Below are 25,445 nucleotides of genomic sequence, written 5' to 3' on the forward strand. Positions count from 1 at the left end.
ATTTTCCAGTATCTGGAGCTATCACCAGTGAAGGCTGTGAAACAGCAAAGATGTCAGCCTGCCTCTTCCTCTGGGAGCTCTGGCCCAGCGAGGTACAGACCTGTTGCCAGCCCAAACGCGCCTGCAGGACAAGGCTGGAGACCCTGGTTGGGAGGTCTCACCCAATCAGGAGGAATGGGATCAGGGAACTGCTTAAAGAAGCAGTCTGTCCATGCTTTCACAGATCAGCTGTGCTGTGCTGGGGCACTGCTTCCACCCCTGGTTGGTGTGGGCTCTCCAAAGCCTGGAGGCCGGAACAGCTAAGTCGCCCAAACAGCAAAGATGGTGGTCCCTCCCTCCCTCCTGGAGCTCCGTCCCAGGGAGAATTCAAATCTCTGTCAGCCAGAGAACACCAGTGGTTGCTGGAGGCCTTGGTTGAAAAGTCCCATCCAGTGAGGAGGAACAGATTGGGCACCTGCTTAAAGAAGCAGTCTGGCCATGCTTCTGAAGAGCAGCTGTGCTGTGCTGTTCTGGGGTGCCACTTCTGGGAGCTCTGTCCCAGAGAGCAGCCTGCCCCTCCCCCTGGGACCTCCGTCGCAGGTAGGTGCAACACTGCTGCTGGTGGCTGGCTGGAATTCCAAACCAGCGGGTCTTATCCTGTGAGGTGCAGTGGAAGTGGGGCCCGCAGATCATTGCTGCTTGGCCCCCTGGATTCAGCCTCTTTCCTAGGGGTATGTGCAGGGGTCTAATCTCCTGCTTTGCAGGAGTTGCAGTTACTTTTGCTGGGAAACCCAGGGCTGGAGTATGTAAAGCTGCTGGGTCTCTGCACGTGCTCAAGCGGCTGCTCTGCTGAGACTCCATGTATCTCTGTGTGTCAGACTGAAGGCCCTGGTGGAGTGGGTTCACCAGAGGATCTCCTGACCCAAAGGTTGCAAGGATCCATGGGAGAAGCGCGGTTTCCCAGGATCGCACATTCACTTACTACTTGCCTGAGTGGGGGAGGTTCCTCTGTCTCCATGTTGCTCCTGGGTGGGCTGTCATCCTGCCTTGCTTTTCTTCATTCTCTGTGGATCGAGTTGTTTCCTTGATTAGACCCAATGCGGGTACCTGGATGTTTCAGTTGAAGGCGCTGTATTTACTCGCCCCTTTCTTTCCTCTCCATGAGAACCACTCACCCTAGCTGCTTCTAGTCAGCCATCTTGGCCACTCCCTCCCTGCCCCCCACCTTTTTTTTTAAATGCTTGAAAACTATTTGCAAAAGAAACCTAGAGATTCTCATGGTTCTTTTAAGATCTTGTTGGATGGACTGTGAAAGTGGGATTATTGTCTATGAATGGTCAGCTAGACTGTGTGTGTGTGGAAAGGGTGAGGGAATTAACATTTATTGAGCAAAAGGGCATGCTAGTTAAAATCACTGTCTCTGGGGACAGATTTTTCTGGGTTTTAATCCAAACTCTGACACGTATTAGCCGTGTGACCTCTATTTTTCATTTGTAAAATGGAGATGGGATTGTTGCGGGGATTAAAAGCACTTAGAACAGTCCAGGATATAGAAAGCACTGTGTAAGAGTTGGCTGTCATATATTAGTCATCAGTCATTATACTTAATAATCACAAAATTGTTAGAAAATCCTGTGAGGTAGGTATTTTCCTTACCATACCCACATGAGAAAACTTAAGCAAGGAGAAGTCAAACAAAGTTACCAAAGTCACACAATTACAGAGTGACAGAGCCTTTAGACGCTGCCTAGTCCAAGGCTTTCATTTCACAGAAGAAAAAATTGAAATTCAAAATAGGAGAGGGACATGCCTCAAGTCATTTAGTCAGCCAGTGACAGAACTGGGCCTAGAACTCAGCAGCAGGACTCTTCCTGTCAGTAGTTCTCAAACTTTGTCATGTGTTAGAATCCTGTGGAGGACTTGCTAAAACAAACTGCTGGTACCCAAGCCTAGAGTTTCTTACTTAGTAGGCGTGGGGTGGGCCTTGAAAATTTGCATTTCTAAGGAGTTCTCAAATGATGCCACTGCTGGTGGTCTGGGGACCCTACTTTGGGAACCACCACAACACAGCATAATTCATACATCTTTTGTTCTTTTCATCATGGACTACACAGTCTGTGACCTACAAACACTTTCAAAGAGATGGGACCCAGTGATGAAAACCAAAGAAAATTACATATCTAGCAGCAAGAAGGCACAGTGACTGACCAACAGTCCTGGTTTGTGTGTGACTCTCCTCGTTTTAAAATGGAAAGTCCTGTAGTTCTGGGCACAAGAGGATGGTTGGTCACTGTAGATGAAAGCAAACAAAAGTCAGTGTCAGCTAAATGCCAAACGAAAAAGGACATACATACAGAGAATGTGGTAACTTCTGGTGAATTTGTTTGAAAAGGACTCATTCATTTATTCTTCCAACACATCTGTATTATAAAACTACTATCCATAAAGCACTGTGTTAGGTGCTGTGTTCCTGACCCTACAGATCCCATTCCACCATAGCAAAAGGTAAAAGTGACTCTACAGTGAGCTCGGTAGACATAGACCCATGCTTATATACTCAGGGACACCTGGAAGAGATGTAAAAACAGAAACATCTCACATAGGAAGTTTTCAATGCATCGTGATCAAGACTCAAATAATTCCCTTCTCTTTTTCTTCAATGTACTTAAAGGGAGTACATTGTTGAGAAGGACCGGTTGCAAATTTCCAAAAAGGAGAGTAAAATAATTAATGAGTCAAGGTCTCAGGAGAGACAGAAGGTAAGGGAAGTCCTTCAGTAAGTGGGGAAATTGATTTGTTTTGTGTCCTCATCTTTCCAGGGCCATGAGCATGTCCTTTGCTGGCCATAAATCAATGCTGATGACCTCAGTTATAGTGTAATCTTCAAGGCTAATTTACGCAAAACTTCAAAAATGGTAAACATCCTCATGAAGACTAATGATGACATATTTTAGGAGTGCATAATAGTAGGTATAGAGAAAAAAACTGCAGGGTAAAATGTTATTTCTGTTCTTATTGCTAAAGGTCATACTCCTTAAGAACCAAAGTTAATTATCAGTCCTTTGACCTAAGAGGAAAACAAATTTCATGGACTCCCCTAAAGATTCCTATATAGTACAAATAAAATGCCAAAATATTTTGGAACACATTTTGCAGCACTGGATAGGTCAATAAAATAATGTGTAAATTGCCAAATGTGATCAAGGAACTCCCTGCAAACATCAGATTAGGCTCTATTCTCTATCTGAATACTGACTTTGCTTTGCTTTGTAACTCCTATCTATCTTCACTAATAATGCCTTTTCCCCCATCTGGTGTGCATTCTAGCCTATATTCCCTTTCATCATTCTACAGTGGTCAATGCGGTTATTGTACAGCTTCACTTTCAATGAAAGCTGAGGGAAAAGAAGCCTTATACCCTGTGCCCCGCCCAATACATAAAAGAAGCCATTTAAAAAAATAAAAGCAGCAAGCTACTAAATTTGACTCATTCAAATCTTGGCAATTAACATGTATAGTATGTTATGAGAGAGAGAGAGAGAGAAAATTAGCAGAAATGGAGGAAAACATATTACATCCTAAATACCACCAAATTGCCAAAATACACATTTGGGTAGTCATCTCCAGAGAACTCTCTGGAGGCACAGCATCTATCATGCTGATTTCCCTGAACAATATTACAGAATAGCCCTGTGTACTTTCTCTTGGTGTGTGTGGGGGGGGGGAGTTGTAAAGAATTGTCATATGGAACCTCACAAGTCTCTAAAACCTTTCTGCAATTATCCCTCATAGGATTACCACACTGATGAGTTTGTTCAACAGGCGCTGTTGTGACTTCCTAATTTAACTCCTATAGAGATGATTTGTGTGGAAGATAAAACACTATATTTGAACTCAATTCCCACCTTATCCCTGAGCTTATGCTACCAAGCAATTCTTACAATCTTTGGAGTTCTATTAGACTATAGAGAAAAATCTAGGGTTTCAGCTAAACCCTTTAATCCACAGGCCTAGGTAAAGGACTGTCTCAAGGTAGTCGCTAGCCCATGGGTTCTCAAAGTATGGTCTGAAGACCCCTGGAGGAGTCCCTGAGACCCTTTTACTGGGTCTGCAGATTAAAAATTATTTTGTATAATAACACCAAGATGAGTTACATTCAATTAGGCATTTTTCTTTTGAAATTAAGCAGACTTTTGGAAAGTAAGATGTGGATAGCCCTGTAGTAGGCTAAGTGGAAGTTACAAAGGCAACAGTAGCTTTTTTTCCCCCTCTCGTTATCTCATGAGGATACAGAGGACTTTTCCAGAGGCCACATGACATATGGTTATGTCATCTCTCTGATAGCTGAGGGATGTGTGCTTCTGTGTTCTTCTTGAGTTTTAAATATTTCTCAATCTTAATACCTAAAATAATTAGTATCAATAGACAGAACCCACACCCAAGAACTCTTTGGGGCCTTCAATAACTTTTAAGAGTGTTAAGGTGTCCTAAGACCAAAAATTTTGCAAATTGTTGCTTTGTCAGGATTTTTGTTATTTCTAGAATGCATTTCTTTCTAACTGATCTACGTGGGAAAAAAATCATTACCTCATGGCAATTATTGCTTTCCTATCAATATGGAGATTATATTTCTGAAGGAGACTGACCAAAATTATATTAAAAGGTTTAAATAAAACAAGTGGATCCATGTTGTAACATGAGGAAGAGAGCTGCCCCACTAGATGTCTGACGTTAGATAACTCAGAGTCCCCCCTCTCTAACAAGTCTCCCTTACTAGAGAAACGGACAGATTCTGTTTTGTGGGATGGATTAAGGAGACAATCTGAAGTAGAGTTTGACACAATATTATTCTGCCCATATGAAATTCTGGTAGCCAGGGTGCCAGGTGTATTCATAATCCCGATGCTGTCAATTTTAAGCCTGAAGCCCCAAGAGGCGAGCAGTGTTTAATACATCATCTCTTGTTAAATAGCAGCCACAGAGTTGGCGGTAGCCAGTGAAGCATTCCCTGCCATGTAGGACACGCCAGTTGTCTATAAATAGGACCTGTGAGTGGGCCAAAAAAAAAAAAAAGAGAGAGAGAGAAAACACTGTCAGAAGAAGGACAGACCAAAGGAACCCTAAGTCAGAAGAGATCATTTAAAAGATAACCTTTAGGTTGTTCTCTGGCTACATTAAATGAGGTATTTTTCTTTTGAAATTAAACAAACTTTTGGAAACTAAGATGTGTATAGCCCTGTAGTAGGCTAAGTGGAAGTTACAGAGGCAACAGTAGGTAATGGGCCCTGCACTGGAGGAGCTTCTGTTTCTCAAGTAATTGTTCTCTTATCAAAGCAAATCAGATAATTGGTTTCTTTCTTTTTCTTTTTCTTTAATTCTTATTCTGCCCTTTTTCAAAGGGTTAAATTATCTCATGACATTTTATGCTAAGCTGAAGGTATTTTTCATCCAGAGGAAATACCAAAAATAAAAACTATGGAATCATGAAGCTGGAAGGACCCTTGGGGGTCATCTAGTTAAACCCCTTCATCATACAAATAGAGTCACTGATGCCTTAGAGATGGGATGAGGCTTGCTTCCAGGGCATTCAGTGAGTGGGCGGCAGGACCATAACCAAAACCAAGGACTCTTTTCTCTTTTTCCTTTGCAACATTGTGACTCACATATTAAGTAAGTACCCGTTCTTCACTGCTTCAGTATTACAAGCTTGCTTGACATCTTTAGAGATTAGGACCCACCCTGCCAGGCTTTAGTTTGACCCAAAACTCATTCTCAGGTCTTCTCAACTCTATCGTTAGCGTCCGGTGTGCTGTATACCAGCGATGGACGACATCATAAGGAACGGTATTGATGACAGCCCGGTCATAGTTGTTGTACCTAACATGGAATCATGAGAAGAAAGATCTCAAACACATGTTAAAGACATCTTTTGTTTATTGAACAATTTTATATAAGGCTTCCCTTATGTTCAATACTTGTCCCAGAGATGAAGTGACGATAAGTCAGTATTCTCTCAGGAATATCACATTGGAGTGAGGAGTTCCACTGCCTGCTGACCGTGTTTTGTTTTTCTTTGAATAATCTAAGGATACGGGATAGAAGTTAAGTTCCAGCTGGTTTCCCTCATCTTATGATATGATATTTTAAGTCTTTACTGGCCAAAGTTCATGGAAGCACTGGGGAAAGCGCTGAGCTTTCTCCTCACCAAGCTGAGGTGGGGTGGACAAGAGAGGTTGTACTAACAAAGCTTTCCTTTTAACAGGATGACTTACAACTTCTCAAGTGTCTCCCTTTGTGGGAGGAATCCCAGCTATAGCCTAGTGGACCATTCACCCAGGGATCTTCAATCATTCATTCAACCCTAACATTTATATGCGCACCGGCTACATGCTAGGCAGTGCGTCAGGCATTAAAGATACAGGGACGAATACAGCAGACACGACCTCAGTCTTTGGAGAGTTTACCTTCTATTGAGGAAGATAGATGATAAACAAGTAATAAATACATAAACAAAGTAATTTCAGCTAGTTATAAATGCTATGAAAAAATAATAGTGTTATATAATAAAGAGTGACTGGGGAATCTATTTCACATGGAGTGTTAAGTGAAGGACTTTTTGAAGAAGCGACATTTGAGCTGTTACCTGTATGATACGAGACCAACAATGTAACAAGCTGAGGGGAGAGCATTCCAGGCAAAGGGAAAAGCAAAAACACAGCCTTGGGGTGGAATGGAGTTTTATTCTGTTTGCAGACCAGTAAGAAGGTCATGTGGCTGGAGCTGAGTAAGCAAGGGGAATAATGGTGGGAGAAATTACGCGGAGGAGGTAGCCAGGGGCTAGATCATGTATATATTGCCATGCAGGCCATGGTAAGGACTTTGGATTGTATTCTGAGTACCATGGGAAGCCACTGAAAAACCTTTGCCTAAGATAATGGGTTTCTGTTTTGCCTAAAGCAAATTAACTTTTTACTGAAGTATAGTATACATTACGGAAAAAGTACACAAATCGTAAGCTTGATGAATTTTCATGATGTAATCGCATCCATATCACTAGCACCCAGGTCAATAAACAGATCATTACCAGAACCCCAGAACCCTCCCTTATGCCCCTTTCCAGTAACGCCCATCCCCCAACCCACGGGTAACTACCATCCTGACTTCTATCACCAAAGATTAGTTTTGCCTGTTTATATAAAACTTTATATAATTGCAGTCACAATATGTATTCATTTGTGTCTGGCTTCTTTCATTTACTATTATGTTTAGGAGTTTCATCATTGCTTAGCAATAGTTTATTGGTGCTATATGGAAGTTGATTGCTTGATCACACCACAGTTTATCCATTCTACTGTTGATGGACATATGAGTAATTGCCGGTTGGGACTACTACAAACAGTGCTGTTATGAACATTCTATTACATGTCTTTTGGTGAACAAATATATTCACTCCTGTTTGAAATAAACTTAAGAATGGAACTTATGGATCATAAGGTATGTGTATGCTCAGATTTACTAGATACTGCCAAAGATATTCTTTCCAAAGATAAATTAACATCCAATGGTGCCATTTTTGGACATCTCAGGCAATATTCCTTAGTGTTAGATAGTACATGGCACAATCAGAGCCAACATTCTTAGTTTTGTTGCATATAAAATGAGCATAATAACATCTGCTTAGCTGATCTCACAGGGCTACTGCAAGAATCAAATGAAAAAATAGGCCGGGCGCGATGGCTCACGCCTGTAATCCCAGCACTTTGGGAGGCCAAAGCGGGCAGATCACCTGAGGTCAGGAGTTCGAGACCAGCCTGGCCAACATGGCGAAACCCCATCTCTACTAAAAATACAAACAAAACAAAACAACAAAAAAATTAGCCAGGCGCGGTGGCACACGCCTGTAGTCCCAGCTACTTGGGAGACTGAGGCAGGAGAATCACTTGAACCTGGGTGGCGGAGGCTGCAGTGAGCCAAGATCGCGCCACTGCACTCCAGCCTGGGCGACAGAGTGAGACTCTGTCTCAAAGGAAAAAAAAAAAAAAAAAAAAGAAAGAAAGAAAAAGAATATAATAGTCCATCCTCCCAGGCTTCAAGGAGCCATGCCTGGAGGGAGAGTGGAGTGAGGAAGCACAGTCTTCACCAGGCTATTGACACCCATTGTCATTTCCAGAAACTTCTAGTGCTGGGTTAGGCATTTGCGAAAATATTATTTAATTTACTTATTTCATCATCCCAGAAGGAAAGGTGTTATTAACCTCCTTTTACATTTAAGGCAACTGAAACTTAGAGACCTGCCACAGAGTTCATACGTAGCAGAGAGGTTTTGAAATCAGGTGTCCTTAATTCTTTAACTCATTGTTTACACCAGAGAACAGAAAAATGATCGTAATTCCTGTGTACGCTTGTTCATGAGAGCAACATTTTTACAGATCACACTTGTAATCTTTTGACTTCAAACTGAGATTTGCAGTTTAGAAATGTTTCCATATACACTATCTCATTGACCCTCTGTATGATAACCACGTGAGGTAAGTAGTACAGCTGTTATTATCTTACTTTATAGATAAGGAAAAATAATGATAAGACCTTGTGATTTGTCCAAGCTTATATGGAATTTGGTATTCACTGTTTATATTAGATGGTGGTGTTTTCTAAAGCCAACAGAGAAAGTAGCAGGAAAAGTCTATTACACATAAGCAAAATGGTTGCGCAATACTTTGGATTAGAAAAAGACTATTTCTGGACTTTGGCACAAAGTGATGCCATCGTATTATTGTGCAGTTTTTCCTTTTTTTCCTGCTTTGATATGAAGCAAGAGAGACCTGGGACCTGGGAGTAGGGGAAAGCAAATAAAGCAGGCATTTATCTGACAAGAAAAGCTAGGAAGATTTAACAAAGTTATCCTTCTTCTTAGTTGACAGACAAGTATTTCCCAAGAGAGCTCCATAATTGAGCGGACGATGCATTTGATGGATTTGTGTATTGTGGTGTAAGTGAAAGCTGATGGGCTTTCAGACAGGTAGATAAATAGGCTTTCAGATAGATCACCATTACAATCTCAGTTCAGGTGTGTGACCTTGGAGGAGCTATAGAAATTATAAAAATGCTAGAAGAAAACCTCGGGATGACTCTCCAGGATAATGCTCTGGGAAAAGATTTTATTGCTCTGGGAAAAGATGTTATTCCCCAAAAGCACAGGAAACAAAACCCAGAAACAGACAAACGAGACTGGATTAAACTAAAGAATTTCTGTGAGGCAAGGGAAACCATCAACAGAGTGAAGAAACAACCCACAGTGTGGGAATATGGCCATTGTAGAATGGCTGTTATTACAAAGACCAAAAATAACAGATGTTGGCAAGTATGTGGAGAGAAAAGAACTCTTATACATTCAATAAACGGTGCTGGGAAAACTGGATGTCCACATGCAGAAGAATGAAATTAGACCCTTTTCTTACAACATATACAAAAATCAACTAAAAATGGATTAAACACTTACATGTAAGACCTGACACCATAAATCTACTAGACGAAAACATATGGTATAACTCTATGATATTGGTCTATACAATTACTTTTTGGATATGATCCAAAAGTATAAGCAACAGAAGAAAAACTAGGTAAATGAAATTACATCAAACTGAAAAGCTTCTGCACAGCAAAGGAAACAAAAGAATGAAGAGACAACCTGTAGAATGGGAGAAAGTATTTGCAAACTATACATCTGATAAGGGGTTAATATCTAAAATATTTGAGGAACTCAAACAACTCAATAGTAAGAAAACAAATAACCTGATTTAAAAATGGGCAAAGGATCTGGATAGACATTTCTCAAAAGAAGACATACAAATGGCCAAGAGGTATATGAAAAAGTGCTCAACATCACTAATAATCAGATAAATTCAAATTAAAACCACCACAGGATATCATCTCATACTCCTTAGGATGGCTGTTATTAAAAAGACAAAAGATAACAATGTTGATGAGGATGTGGAGATAAGTGAACCCTTGCACACTGTTGGTGGGAATGTGAATTAGTACAGCCATTATGGAAAACAATATGGAGGTTTCTAAGAAAAGCTAAAAGTAGAACTACTACATCATCCAGCAATCTCACCACTGGGTATATACCCAAAGGAAATGAAATCAGTATGTCCGAGAGATATCCTCCATGTTCTTTGCAGAAATATTCACAATAGCCAAGATATAAAATCAATCTAGGCAGAATACATGGGAGTGTATATAGAGAAAATGTGGTATGTATAAAAAGTGGAATACTATTCATCCTTGAAAAAGAAGAAAGTCCTGTCATTTGTGACAACATGGATGAACCTGGAAAACATTAAGTGAAAATAAGCCAGGCACAGAAATATCAATACTGCATGATCTCACTCATATGTGTAATATTAAAAAAAGTTGACATCATAGAAATAGAGAGCAGAATGGTGGGTACTAGAGGCTGGTGGGTTGTGGAGTAGTGGTTGGGTGGTTGGGGATATGTTGCTCAAAGGATACATAATTTTAGATCAGAGGAATAAGTTCAAGTGATCTATTTTTCCACATGGTGACTGTAGTTAATAACAATGTAATGTAATTTGAAAATTTCTAAGAAATAATCAATCGACGGAGTGAAGAGATAACTCACAGAATGTGAGAAAATGTTTGCAAACTGTGCATCTACAAGAGATTAATACCCGGAGTATATAAGGAACTCAAACTCAATAACCAAAAAAGACATATTCCCTTAAAAATGGACAAAAGTTCTGAATAGACATTTCTCCAAAGAAGGCAGACAAATGGCAAATGGATATATTTTTAAATGCTCCACATCACTAATCATTAGGGAAATGCAAATCAAAACCACAATATCACCTCACCCCAGTTACAATGGCTATCATTAAAAAGACAAAAAAATAGGCTGAAAGTAAGGATGGTTAGTATGTACAAACACAGAGAGAATGAATAAGATCTAGTATTTGGCAGCACAATAGGGCAACTATAGTTAACAATAACTTATTGTATATTTAAAAATAACTAAGAGAGTAGAACTGGAGTGTTCCTAACACAAAGAAATAATAAAGGCTTGAAATGATAGATACCTCAATTATCCTGATTTGATCATTACATATTGTATGCCTGTATCAAAACATCACATGCACTCCATAAATATATACAACTATTATTTACCCATAATAATTAAAAAAATTAAAATTTAATTTAATAACATAAAATATAATAAAGTGATCTTAAAAGAAATTTGCCCGTGGTTAGATATTACTTATTTGTTACACATTAATTGATGATTTCTATTATAATTTCATAGTACTTAGAAGATATATATATATTAGAAAATATCATCTATAGGATTTTTGCCTTCATGAGGGTAATGATACTTTAAGCCTAAAATATTAGAATTTTCAATAATTTTCTCTAGTGTTTGGAAATTATTTTAATCCTCTGTTTAGTGCTCAAAAATGCTGTTCATTTGTGACTGATTAGTCAAACTTTCTAATAAAGTGATTTTACACTCTTTATGTTAAAGAAACAACAAATGCCAGTGAAGATGTGTAGAAAGGGGAAATCCTAAACATTGTTGATGGGAATGTAAACTAGTACAGGCAATATGGACAACAGTACTGAGGTTCCTCAAAAAATTAAAAATAGAACTAGCATATGATCCAAAGAACTCACTACTGGATATATTAAAAGGAAATGAAATCAGTATGTTGGAGAGATACCTGCACTCTCATTGTGATGGTTCAATTTACGGGTCAGCTTGACTGGATTGAGGGATGCCAAGATGGCTGTTGAAACATTGTTCCCTGGATGTGTCTGTGAGGGTGTTTCCAGGGGAGCTTGGTGTGTGAGACAGTGGACTGCAACAGGTAAGATCCACTTGCAATGTGGGCGTGCACTGTCCTATTAGCTGGGAGCCTGGTTGGGACAAATAGACAGAAGAGGAGGAATTCTCTCTCTCTGCTCATTCTATCTCCCTTCTGGAGCTAGATGCCTTTCCTCCTCCTGTCCTTGGACATCAGACTCCAGTTTCTTCCACTTTTGGACTCTGGGACTTGCATCCACAGCCTCCTGTGGGCTCTTAGGCCTTTGGCCTCAGACTGGGGTCTGTACTCTCAGCTTCCCTAGTTCTGAGGCTTCCAGACTTGGAGTGAATCATGCTACCAGCTTCTTCGGTTCTCCAGCTTGCAGATGGCCTATTGTGGGACTTCTCCATCTCTATAATCATCTGAACCAACCACACCTCATAAATCTTCTCTCATATATCCTATTGGTTGTGTCTCTCTGGAGAACCTTGACTAACAAACCCATGTTTATTGCAGCACTATTCACAATAGCCAAGATATGGAATCAACCTAAGTGTCCATCAACAGATGAATGGATAAAGAAAATGTGGTGCATATTCACAAAGGAGTACTATTCAGCCATAAACAATAATGAGATCCTGTCATGTGTGACAACATGGATAAGCCTGTAGGACATTACATTAGGTGAAATAAGCCAGGCACAGAAAGACAAACTTTGCATGTTCTCACTTATTTGTGTGAGCTAAAAATTGAATAATTGAAATGAAGATAGAGAGTAGAAGGGAGGCTGGGAAGGTTAGTGGGAGGGTGAGGAGGAAGTGGGGAAGGTTAATGGGTACGAAAAATAGTTAGAAAGAATGAATAAGGCCTAGTATTTGCTAGCAGAACAGGGAGACTATAGTAAAAAATAATTTAATCGTACTTTTAAAATAACCAAAAGAGCCAAATCATGAGTGAACTCCCATTCACAATTGCTTCAAAGAGAATAAAATACCTAGGAATCCAACTTACAAGGGATGCGAAGGACCTCTTCAAGGAGAACTACAAACCACTGCTCAATGAAATAAACGAGGATACAAACAAATGGAAGAACATTCCATGCTCATGGGTAGGAAGAATCAATATCATGAAAATGGCCATACTGCCCAAGGTAATTTATAGATTCAATGCCATCCCCATCAAGCTACCAATGACTTTCTTCACAGAATTGGAAAAAACTACTTTAAAGTTCACATGGAACCAAAAAAGAGCCCGCATCGCCAAGTCAATCCTAAGCCAAAAGAACAAAGCTGGAGGCATCACGCTACCTGACTTCAAACTATACTGCAAGTCTACAGTAACCAAAACAGCATGGTACTTGTACCAAAACAGAAATATAGATCAATGGAACAGAACAGAGCCCTCAGAAATAACGCTGCATATCTACAACTATCTGATCTTTGACAAACCTGAGAAAAAGAAGCAATGGGGAAAGGATTCCCTATTTAATAAATGGTGCTGGGAAAACTGGCTAGCCATATGTAGAAAGCTGAAACTGGATCCCTTCCTTACACCTTATACAAAAATTAATTCAAGATGGATTAAAGACTTAAACGTTAGACCTAAAACCATAAAAACCCTAGAAGAAAACCTAGGCATTACCATTCAGGACATAGGCATGGGCAAGGACTTCATGTCTAAAACACCAAAAGCAATGGCAACAAAAGCCAAAATTGACAAATGGGATCTAATTAAACTCAAGAGCTTCTGCACAGCAAAAGAAACTACCATCAGAGTGAACAGGCAACCTACAAAATGGGAGAAAATTTTCGCAACCTACTCATCTGACAAAGGGCTAATATACAGAATCTACAATGAACTCAAACAAATTTACAAGAAAAAAACAAACAACCCCATCAAAAAGTGGGCGAAGGACATGAACAGACACTTCTCAAAAGAAGACATTTATGCAGCCAAAAAACACATGAAAAAATGCTCACCATCACTGGCCAGAGAAATGCAAATCAAAACCACAATGAGATATCATCTCACACCAGTTAGAATGGCGATCATTAAAAAGTCAGGAAACAACAGGTGCTGGAGAGGATGTGGAGAAATAGGAACACTTTTACACTGTTGGTGGGACTGTAAACTAGTTCAACCCTTGTGGAAGTCAGTGTGGCGATTCCTCAGGGATCTAGAACTAGAAATACCATTTGACCCAGCCATCCCATTACTGGGTATATACCCAAAGGATTATAAATCATGCTGCTATAAAGACACATGCACACATAGGTTTATAGAGGCCCTATTCACAATAGCAAAGACTTGGAACCAACCCAGATGTCCAACAACGATAGACTGGATTCAGAAAATGTGGCACATATACACCATGGAATACTATGCAGCCATAAAAAAAGATGAGTTCCTGTCCTTTGTAGGGACATGGATGAAACTGGAAACCATCATTCTCAGCAAACTATCGCAAGGACAAAAAACCAAACACCGCATGTTCTCACTCATAGGTGGGAATTGAACAATGAGGACACATGGACGCAGGAAGGGGAACATCACACACCGGGGACTGTTGTGGGGTGGGGGGAGGGGGGAGGGATAGCATTAGGAGATATAGCTAATGCTAAATGACGAGTTAATGGGTGCAGCACACCAACATGGCACATGTATACATATGTAACAAACCTGCACGTTGTGCACATATACCCTAAAACTTAAAGTATAATAATAATAAAATAAAAAAAAATAACCAAAAGAGTGTAATTTGGTTGTTTGTAATACAAAGATAAATGCTTGAGGAGATGGATACTCCATTTTTACCCTGATGTGATTACGTACTGCATACCTATATTAGAACATCTCATCTAACCCATAAATATATACACACCTACTATGTAACCACAAAAATAAAAAATAAAAATAAATATAAATTTAAAAGTTGATGTTATAGAGGTAGAGAGTAGAACAGTGGTTACCAGAGGCAGGGGAGGCGAGGAGGGAAGGAGATGAGAAGAGGTTGGTCACTGGGTACAAAGTTACAGTTATGGTTAGATAGGAGGATTAAGTTCTGGTGTTCTATTGCACAATAGGGTGACGATAGTCAACAATAATATGTTGTATAGTTCAAAATAGCTGGAAGAGATGATTTTGAATGTTCTCACTAAAAGAATAAGAGGGGGAATACTACAATCAATCTATGCCTATATATTTGATAACTTATATGAACCAATTTCTTAAACCCACATGGTAAAAAAAAAACAAACTAATTCAAAGAAAAGTAGATAATCTGAATAGCCTGACATCTATTAAAGAAACTGAATCTGTAATTTCAAACTTTTCAAGAAAGAGAACTCCAGGCCAGACAATTTCGCTCATGAATTCTATGAAACATTTAAGTAAGATGTAATACAAATTTTACAGTCTCTGTCAGAAAATTAAGGAGAGAAAATGACCCCACTCATATTATGAGGATAGCATCATCCTAATACCAAACTCAGACAAAGATATTACAAGGAAAAAACAAAATAGCAATATCTCACATAAACATAGGTACAAATATTCTTACGAAGATATTAGCCAATCAGCTCTAGCAATGTATAAAAAAGATAATGCATCAAGATCAAGTGGAGTTTATCCCAGGTATTCAAAGTTGGGTCAACATTCAAAAATCAATCAATGTATTTTATCATATTGTCATACTAAATAAGCAACATCAAATGATCATATAAATAAATGCAGAAAAGGCATTCAACAAAATTCAATATTAATTAATGATAAAATTCCCAACAAGTTAGGAATAGAAGGAAATTTCCTTATTCTAATAAAGGCTATCCGTGGAAAACCTACAGTGAACCACTGAGTAATTTTCCCCTAAAATCAGAAATAAGTCAAGGATGTCCTTTCTCACCACTACTATTCACTGTTAGTCCTGGAAGTCCCAGCTAGTGCAATAACACATGCACACACACACACGCACACGCACACACGCACGTGCACACGCACACACACAGAGAGAGAGGGGGAGAGAGAGAGAGAGAGAGAGAGAAATGAAAGGCATACATATTATAAAGGAGGAAAAAATACCCCATTATGTTGAAAACCCCAAATAATGTACAATAAAACTCCAAAAGACTCTTTCAGAAGACTCCTAGACTTGATAAAGAACTTCAGTAAAGTTTCAGGATACAAAATCAATGTACAAAACACAGTAGCATTTCTCTACACCAATATCATTCAAGCTAAGAACCAAATGAAGAACCCATTTACAATAGCCACAAAAAATAAAACACCTAGGAATACATTTAATCAAGGAGGTGAAAGATCTCTACAAGAGGAACTACAAAACACTGATGAAAAAATTGTGTATGACACAAATAAATGAAAACACATCCCATGCTCATGGATCAAAAGAATCAATATTATTAAAATGACCACACTGCTCAAAGCAATTTACAGATTCAATGCAGTCTCTATCAAATTACCAACACAATTTTTCACATAATTTAAAAAAAACTTAAAATTCATATGAAACCAAAAGAAGAGTCTGAATAGCCAAACCAATCCTAAGCAAAAAGAACAAAGCTTGAAGTATTACATTCTGACTTTGAATTATACTACAAGGCTATAGTAACCAAAACATCATGATATTGGTATAAAAATAGACATATAGACCAACAGAACAGAATAGTGAACCCAGAAATAAAGTACCTATTAACAACTGATCTTCTGCAATATTGACAAAATTAAACAATAGGGAAAGAACACCCTCTTCAATATATGGTGCTAGGAAAACTGGCTAGCCATATGCAGAAGAATGAAACTGGACCCCTGTCTCTCACCAGATACATGAATTAACTCAAGATGGATTAAAGATTTATATTTTAGACATTAAACTGTAAAAATCCTGTAATAAAATGTAGGAAAAATTCTTCCGGACACTGGCCTGGCTTAGGGAAAGAATTTTTGACCAGGTCCTCAAAAGCAAATGCAACACAAACAAAAATAAACAGACGGGACTCAGTTAAGCTAAAAACCTTCCACACAGCAAAAGAAACAATCAACAGAGTAAACCTACCTAATGAGAAAAAATATTTGCAAATTATGTATCCAACAAAGGCTAATATCCAGAATCTACAAGAAACTCCAACAACTCAACAAGAAAAAACAAACAAACAAACAAGTAACGCCATTAAAAAGCAGGCAAAGGGCATGAATGGGTGTTTTTTGAAAGACATACAAGTGGCCAACAAACATATGAAAGATGCTCAATATCACTAATTATCAGAGAAATGCAAATTAAAACCACACAATGCTATCTTACACCAGTCAGAATAGCTATTATTTAAAAATCAAAAAACAACAGATGTTGGTGAGGATGTGGAGAAAAAAGTAATGCTTATGCACTGTTAGTGGGAATGTAAATTATCACATTTATGGAAAACAGTATGGAGATTTCTCAAAGAACTAAAAATAGAACTACCATTTGATCCAGCAATCTCACTACTGGGTATCTACCCATCTGCATTTTACATATACATGGAATACTACGCAGCCATAAGAAATAACGAAGTCGTGTGTTTTGCAGTAACATGAGTGGAACTGGAGTACGTTATCTTAGGTAAAATAATTCAGAAACAGAAAGTCAAATATCACATATTCTCACTTGTAAGTGAGAGCTTAACAATGGGTACACATGGACATATACAGTAGAATAATAGATATTGGAGACTACAAAAGGGTGGGAAGTTGACAAGGGTTGAAAAATTACCTCTTGGGTACAATGTTCACTATTCAGGTGATGGATGCACTAAGAGCCCAGGCTCCACCACGATGCGATATATGCATGTAAGAAATCTGCACTTGTACCCTCTAAATCCATTTTTAAAATTGAAAAAAATCACCGTAAGATACCGCTTCACAGCCACTGGAATGACTATTATAAGCAAACAAAGCAAAGAGCAAACTAGTTTTGGTAGGGCCTGGTGGGAGGTGTTTTCATCATGGGGGCAGGTCCTTCATGGGTGGCTTGGTACCACTCTCATAGTAATGAGTGAGTTCTCCCTCTGAATTCATGCAAGAGTTGGTTGTTTAAAAGTGTGTGGCATGTCCTTGGAGCAGCTACAATTCATACATTGTTGATGACAGTGTAAAATGGTACAAGTAATTTGGTAAAACTTGTTGCAGTTGTTTATGAAACTAAGCATTCACCTTCTCTATGACCCAGCAGTTCCACCCTAGGTATGTACCTTAGTGAAATGAAAATGAAAACATATTAAAAAAAATACTTTTACATGAATGTTCACAGCAACTTTATTCATAATAACCTGAAACTGGAAAGAGTCCAGATGTCTATTCATAAAAGAAGAGATAAACAGAACAGGCAAAGATCTAATGTATAGTGGTAAAAGAAAATCAAACTATGGGTTCCTCTGAGATGTATGTGCAGGAGTATGAGAGTACTTCCTGTAGTGATGGTAATATTTTATATCTTGATAAGGGTTTGGGTTAAATAGGTATATGCATTTGTTAAAACTCAGTGTGAGTATATATTTAATATTTTAAACATCATTGCATATACATTGTAACTTTAAAAAAGCTGTAAGCAAATATTTAACTCTACTTAATGATACAAATGTTGAAGTATTTTAGGGAGATATGTACTGATATCTGCAATGTAGTATACTCTAAAATTCACTGAAAATAAGATTAACTGATGAATGGATAGATGGGAAGATAGGTGATAAAGCAAGTATAGAAATATCTTAATGGTAGAATCTAGATATAAGTCTATGGCTTGTCTGTGTTAAATGTTTTCAACTTTTCTATATGTTTAGAAATGTTCCTAATAAAATGTTGGGAAAATATTAGTTACTATTCATTGTTTTAGGCACTTAGATATATGAGAGATAACAGAGGGAGAGTTTCCCAGAGGAACTTATCCAAGGAAGTAAATTAATATTTACACAGTTCCTACTACAAGCCAGGGGTAAAGGTAAGGATAACAATTTATTTTTAACTTCACAACAAGTGGGCACAGAAGGTACTATTATTGTAACTAGAAACTCATGACTAGCAGGTTAAGTAACTTGTCCAAGGCCAAAAATCAATAAATGGCAGTCAGGATTTCACAATGAACTCCTTCTGATTACAAAGCCTATACTCTTTGTAGTATGTTAATTTTGCAGCTATCTTCACCCTGCCTCTTCACCCCATATCTCCTTCCCTGCTTTTTTGTTTTTCCCTAGTACTTCTCACAATTTGATATATTATATATTTGCTTATTTATTTTTAATTACTCTCTCTTGTCACTATAATGAGAATTCCAAGATGGCCAGGAATTTTTGTCTATTGTGCTTACAGTTTCATCTGCAGTGTCAAGAACAGAGCATGACTCTTGGTAGATGCTCATGAAATATTTGCTGAGTAAACTGAATTAGTGCACAGTAACAGTTTGCTTGGAATAAGCAGAAGCAGGAGGGGTAATCCATCTGCAAAAATGCATAGTAAAAAGCTTGGCTGCAAGATGCAAAATAATTGTCTCCAGAAACCCAAAGCAGTTTGGTATAGCTAGGGAAGAATGTGTATGGAAAACATGAATTACATGCTAGAAGAGTAAGAAGGGATCAGATCATACAGAACCTTAAAAGCCATAAGGAAAGACTCTAGTCTTTCTCTGAAAGACACTGGGGAGGTTTAGAAGGATCTTAACATGGGAGCAAAAGATAAGACTTGTATTTCAGAAAGAATGTTCTAGCTACAGCATGAAAAATTAATGGAAGAGGGCTCACAGTGGAAGCAAGGACATCAGTTACAACTTTAGCCATGGGAAAGAAGAGTGTTCTCACTGCAAGAAGAGGCATTGTAGATAGAAAGCAGGGGACAGTTTGAGAAAAATATAGGAGATTGAGTTGCTAAGACTGGTTGTGTAATATAAGGGAGAGGGAAAAATTAAATATGATGTTTGGTTTATGGCTTGGGAAACTTAGTGGATGGTGGTACCATTCAATGAAAATGGGAAAACAAGTGGAGAAGTAGGTTTAAAATGAGTGGAAGTGATGAGTTCACGTTTGAATATGATATGTTTTATATTCTACAAAATATCTAAGTTGTGATATCAGTAGTCAATTGAATACACTGGTCAAGAGCTTTGCATAAATCTGGGCTGGATACATAAATGTTGTTGGGTAACCTAGCTGTTTGGTCACTGAGGATAATTTAATAACTGTTTTTTATTTAATAATGTTTTCGTTTAAAAAATACTACCTCTAATATTTGACCCCACCCTCAAAATAAACCTAGTATTCTTTGGTTGGTGGCTATTTATTATTTCATGGGAATTATAAGAAGAATACAAACTGTTTGATAATAAAAAGCTATGGAATAGCAAGATTAAAATGTAGCAGATATAAGAATCTTAGGGATTTTTGTTACATTAGAAGGCTAATCTTTGGCAAATATATTACAATTGGGGATAGTTCTTTGATACTCACCTGATCAAATACAGCTCTTTATTCCATGGGTAGATATTTAAAACTGGCCCAACCCCAATCATGTGGTTGTGACATTCTCCAACATCTTCAATATATTCATGCTTCAATGGCACTTTACTGAGGAGTTCAAATTCCTCAGGTGCCTTTTGAAGTACCTGTTCTGCTGCATAGAATCCATCTACTAGCAGTGTCCTGCCACCAGTTCCTTCATGTTTAAGACAATGAAACACTTGAATGCTAAAGAGAGAAAAGAAAATTCTTCTGTTCAGTGGAAGAGAGAACATATCAAAATTCTAGAAATTACATATAAAATGATTACTGAACCTACTTGTCATTTTCTTTTCATTTCCTAATTGGAAGTCTCATTTCCTAATTGTTTTTCCCTCATAGGCAGTTGTACTTTTTTGTGTTTTGAAATATTAATGCCACTAGAGGTTTCTTCTAAACATATCTAACATATATTGAAGCTTATATGTGCTGGGCCCTGGGAATACAGGCATGAATAATATATAACCTATATTTTCAAGAAGCTCATAGTCTAGTAAGAAGAGCTAAAGCAAATAAATACCAAATAAAATATGATAGGTACTATAATAAAGTTGCATACAAGATATAGTGGGGTCATAAACAAAGGAATGATCGTTCTAGTGGGGTGTTGTATAAAGAAATGTTTTGGAGATCAATGAAAATTGTTTTGACTAATCTTAAAGAATGAGCAAGAATTGGAGTAGAAGGAGATTGAGATGAGGAGAAGGCATTCTAGGCAGAGAGAAAGCATGACCAAAGATACCAATGTAAAACAACAAGGAGTAAGAAGTTCCTATTGGCATAGCACAGAGAACCACAAAATGATTTTAAACTGTGAAACTCTACGGCCATATCAATATTTTAAAGAGTCCCTTATGTTGATAGTGTGGAACAGGGACTGGTGAGAAGCAACGTGACAAAAAACTTGGAAACCAACTTGAATAACTGAAATAGTAAAGAAAAATATTGAGAGCTTGAACTCAGAAAGGGGCATTATAGAGAAGAAGACACACCTGAGAGATACCAAGGTAGAAGTAGCAGAATTTGATAACTGAAGGACAGGCAAGAATCTAGAATAACTACAGGTTTCTCACTTGGGCACCTGAAAAATAATGCTGTTTACTAAGACCGAGATTACAGACAGATATGCTATTGAATGATAATGAGGAAGTATGAGAGGTTGAGGAAGGAGTTCAGTTTAGAGGCATGTTAGAACAGCTAATCATATATGTCTGAATATGTTAACAGGGAAAGGTAAGGTGACTATTAATTGACTGGAAAACTAAGGTAGAATTTTCAAATTTATGAGGGAAAATAAAATTAATAGTAATTTAATCAAATACGCAAAACTAAGAAAAAGTAAAAAGCAAATTAAAATAAGAAATAAAAAGATGGAGTAAAATCAAGGACAATCTAGTATAATATAAATACAATTTAAAAGAGAAAGGTAAGCCTGGCCATATTGAAATTTCTGTGAAACTTCTAGGTCAGGGTTATTTAGTTACCAGTTAAAGATGTTTAAGGAAGAGAGGTGGATTTTGTTACAAGTGATAGCTAAAGCCAAGAGCATGGAAGAGGTCATTTGGAGAAATCATTTCAAGTAAGAAAAGAGGGATAAGGAAAAAACCTTGAGGAACAATAATATTTAGGAAATAGACAAAAGAAGCCAGCAAAGGAGGCTGAGGAAAAATGGTCAGATATATAGGAAGAAAACTAGGAAAGAAGGAGTATTTAAGAAATTTAGTAGTGGTTAATGGTATGTCTCAGGGATCAAGTAAGATGACAGTACACACTGGATATGACAATTAGTTGCTGGTGACGTTAGAGAGAGTAACTTTAATTGCGGTGAGGGGTGGGTTGGGAAAACTAGATGCCTATGGGTTTGATGAGTAAATGGGAAGTGAGAATGAAAATATATTGAATGTAGCTATTATTCTTTTAATAATCTTAGCCATGAAGTGGAAGAAAAAAACATGGCTGTAGCTAAACGGAGATAGAGTCCAAGGAAGTACAAAAATAGAGAATTAAGATATGGGAGGCTGATAAGAAGGAGTCAATAGGTATGGAAAGGCTGAAGACAGAGGAGAGAGAAATCCCCAAGGAAGCTGGAAAGGATGAGATCCAGAGCAAAGGTAGCTTTAGAGAGAGTAAAGCATATAACAATGAAGATGGTGATTAAAATGAATAAAATGATGAAAATTATAGCTAATATTTATTGAACACTTTGTGTCAGGCAGTATGATCATATAATTCCTTACTTGTAGTATCCATACTGCCTGAAGTATGAAGCCTTGTATGGATAGGTTTTATATTACTAGTCCCATTTTACAGATGAGGAAACTGAAGCACAGAGAAATTAAGTTACTTGTCCAAGATCACAAATCTAATACATGTTGAGGCTGGGATGCAAATCTGGGTCTGGTTGATGCCATAGCCTGAACTCTTAAGTGCTATTACCATACTGCTAATCTACTTGGTCCTTGCCATTGATTACAAACAATTAAACTAAAGCCACAAACAGTTGTTTATCTCTGGTGTTGGTCATAAAGGGAAGAGCTAGTCAGTATTTGAACCTCAACCCCTGTACAGCTGCTTCTTATCCCATTTCCTCTTTTTTCCTTCTGTATCCACTAGAATGAGGATGCAGGGTTGTTGATCTCTCCATATATTGATAACATTTATCAGGATATCTAAAAGCTGCTTTGTTCTTCCTTCCCTGAATCAAACATTCTTAAGTTACAAACCTTAAAGGAAATCAGTGTAACCATGAGCAACTGCATATTATCATCCTCTCATATAGTCTCCAGAAATCTATGTGCACTCATTTTACTCATATCTTTGTGTCTCAGGCTCACCATCTATATGCAGAAGCAAGATCAAGAACACGGAATAACCACAGAGGTGCCTCTACTGAAGAGCAAATGGTAGGAAAATTGAGTATAGTATGTATATCTTTGGCTCAAAAGCATCTTATTCCATGTGAAGAAGTTATTCTTCCATCATTCCTCCTCTCCAACTTCTTGTAAATCAGATTCAAATTCTTCTTAATGCCATACTCAAAGCAGCTGTGTTTGCATGACGACCCTTTTGCAATATGTTAATAACTAAATGCAAGAAATCTGTACAAATTCCAAAACTAATGGTTAGGCAATACTTTTTTGGGGGATAATTTATAATTACTTTGAAAAATGTAAAATTACATTTTAATAATTAACAAGATTAGGACTCCATTTATATAGTAAGATGAGTTTTCTTTTTTTGTTGTTTTTTATTTTATTTTATTTTATTATTATTATACTTTAAGTTTTAGGGTACATGTGCACAATGTGCAGGTTTGTTACATATGTATACATGTGCCATGTTGGTGTGCTGCGACCATTAACTTGTCATTTAGCATTAGGTGTATCTCCTAATGCTATCTCTCCCCCCTCCCCCCAACCCACAACAGTCCCCGGTGTGTGATGTTCTCCTTCCTATGTCCATGTGTTCTCATTGTTCAATTCCCACCTATGAGTGACAACATGCGGTGTTTGTTTTTTTGTCCTTACGATAGTTTGCTGAGAATGATGGTTTCCAGTTTCATCTATGTCCCTACAAAGGACATGAACTCATCCTTTTTTATGGCTGCATAGTATTCCATGGTATATACGTGCCACATTTTCTTAATCCAGTCTATCATTTTTGGACATTTGGGTTGGTTCCAAGTCTTTGCTATTGTGAATAGTACCGCAATAAACATACGTGTGCATGTGTCTTTATAGCAGCATGATTTATAATCCTTTGGGTATATACCCAGTAATGGGATGGCTGGGTCAAATGGTATTTCTAGTTCTAGATCCCTGAGGAATCGCCACACTGACTTCCACAAGGGTTGAACTAGTTTACAGTCCCACCAACACTGTAAAAGTGTTCCTATTTCTCCACATCCTCTCCAGCACCTGTTGTTTCCTGACTTTTTCATGATCACCATTCTAACTGGTGTGAGATGGTATCTCATTGTGGTTTTGATTTGCATTTCTCTGATGGCCAGTGATGATGAGCATTTTTTCATGTGTTTTTTGGCTGCATAAATGTCTTCTTTTGAGAACTTAAAAATATTTTATTCCTAGGAGTCTGATATAGTTTGGATATTTATCCCCACCAAAATCTCATGTTGAATTGTAATCTCCAATGCTGGAGGTAGGGCCTGGTGGAAGTGTTTAGGTCATGGAGGTGGATAACTGATGGCTTGGTGCTGTCTTCAGATAGTGAGTGAGTTCCTGTGAGAGCTAGCTGTTTAAAAGTGTGTGGCACCTCCTCCCTGACTCTCTCTCTCTTGCTCCTGTTTTTGCCATGTGAACTGTTTGCTCCCCACTCACCTTCCACCATGACTGGAAGCTCCCTGAGGCCTCCCCAGAAGAAGATGCTGTTATGCTTTCTGTACAGCCTGCAGAACCATGAGACAATTAAATCTCTCTTTTTTTTTTTATAAATTACCCAGTCTCAGGTATTTATTTATAGCAATGCACGAATGGCCTAATACAGAATCTAAAAACTGAGTTAAGGTATTTCAAAATGATCATGTTTCTAGGGGAAGAGAAAGAAAGTCATACAAATCCGCAGCAGCAGATATGATCTTTGTTCAAACAGAATGGAAAATAATTAAGAAACCACTCAAGACTATCACATATAAAGACCTTACACTGTAAAAGTCTAATCCACCTACCCACAGGGCTCTTGAAAATAGGTAGTGTCAGTGTGCCGATCCAGAGCTAGCTTGGTGTACGCAGTGTCACCTCTGGAGAAGTCTGAAGTGAAATACCACATCCTCCCATAAATGGTTTCTCTGTTAGATGAAATAAAGAAAGACCTGTTAGCTATCTGAAATGTTCATTCTTGTCTTTCAAAACTCTTTCCAATACCTTCTTTAGTTATTCACAAATAACAATAGATTTTTTGGGTTCCAGAATTTCATCCATAAGGTGAAAATGACAGTTGAACATGCTAGTCTTGACAATTCTGTCACTTATTAGCATTCTAGAAAGTTGGGGAGAAAACTGTGGAAGTATAATATTGTATTATGAAAGCTTAGAGAATCATCCCACTCTGATTATGTGCCCAGTTTTCATAGCCTTCATAAATTTAAGGTTCTTTT

The 25,445-nt window shown here is 38.0% G+C and overlaps 1 protein-coding gene across 3 annotated transcripts in view; it reads right to left on the reverse strand.

Annotated features, from left to right (window-relative positions):
- Positions 1-2,358: 2,358 nt before the first annotated feature.
- The window catches only part of TMLHE (trimethyllysine hydroxylase, epsilon), a 112,335-nt gene continuing 89,248 nt past the window's right edge, over positions 2,359-25,445 (reverse strand). Inside the window, exons 5-8 of one of the 3 annotated variants that reach the window (XM_024240999.3) lie at positions 25,017-25,136; positions 20,285-20,521; positions 5,718-5,856; positions 2,359-5,025 (exon numbers count right to left, since the gene is read on the reverse strand). In XM_024240999.3, the coding sequence (XP_024096767.1) occupies positions 4,894-5,025; positions 5,718-5,856; positions 20,285-20,521; positions 25,017-25,136 (628 nt within the window). In that variant the 3' untranslated portion in view covers positions 2,359-4,893. Of the gene's footprint in view, positions 5,026-5,642; positions 5,857-20,284; positions 20,522-25,016; positions 25,137-25,445 lie in introns of all 3 variants that reach the window. The other 2 variants (XR_002913147.3, XM_054545282.2) reach the window with 2 other exon arrangements.

This window comes from Pongo abelii, chromosome X (genome assembly GCF_028885655.2).
Source record: "Pongo abelii isolate AG06213 chromosome X, NHGRI_mPonAbe1-v2.0_pri, whole genome shotgun sequence".
NCBI classification, from domain to species: Eukaryota; Metazoa; Chordata; class Mammalia; order Primates; family Hominidae; genus Pongo; species Pongo abelii.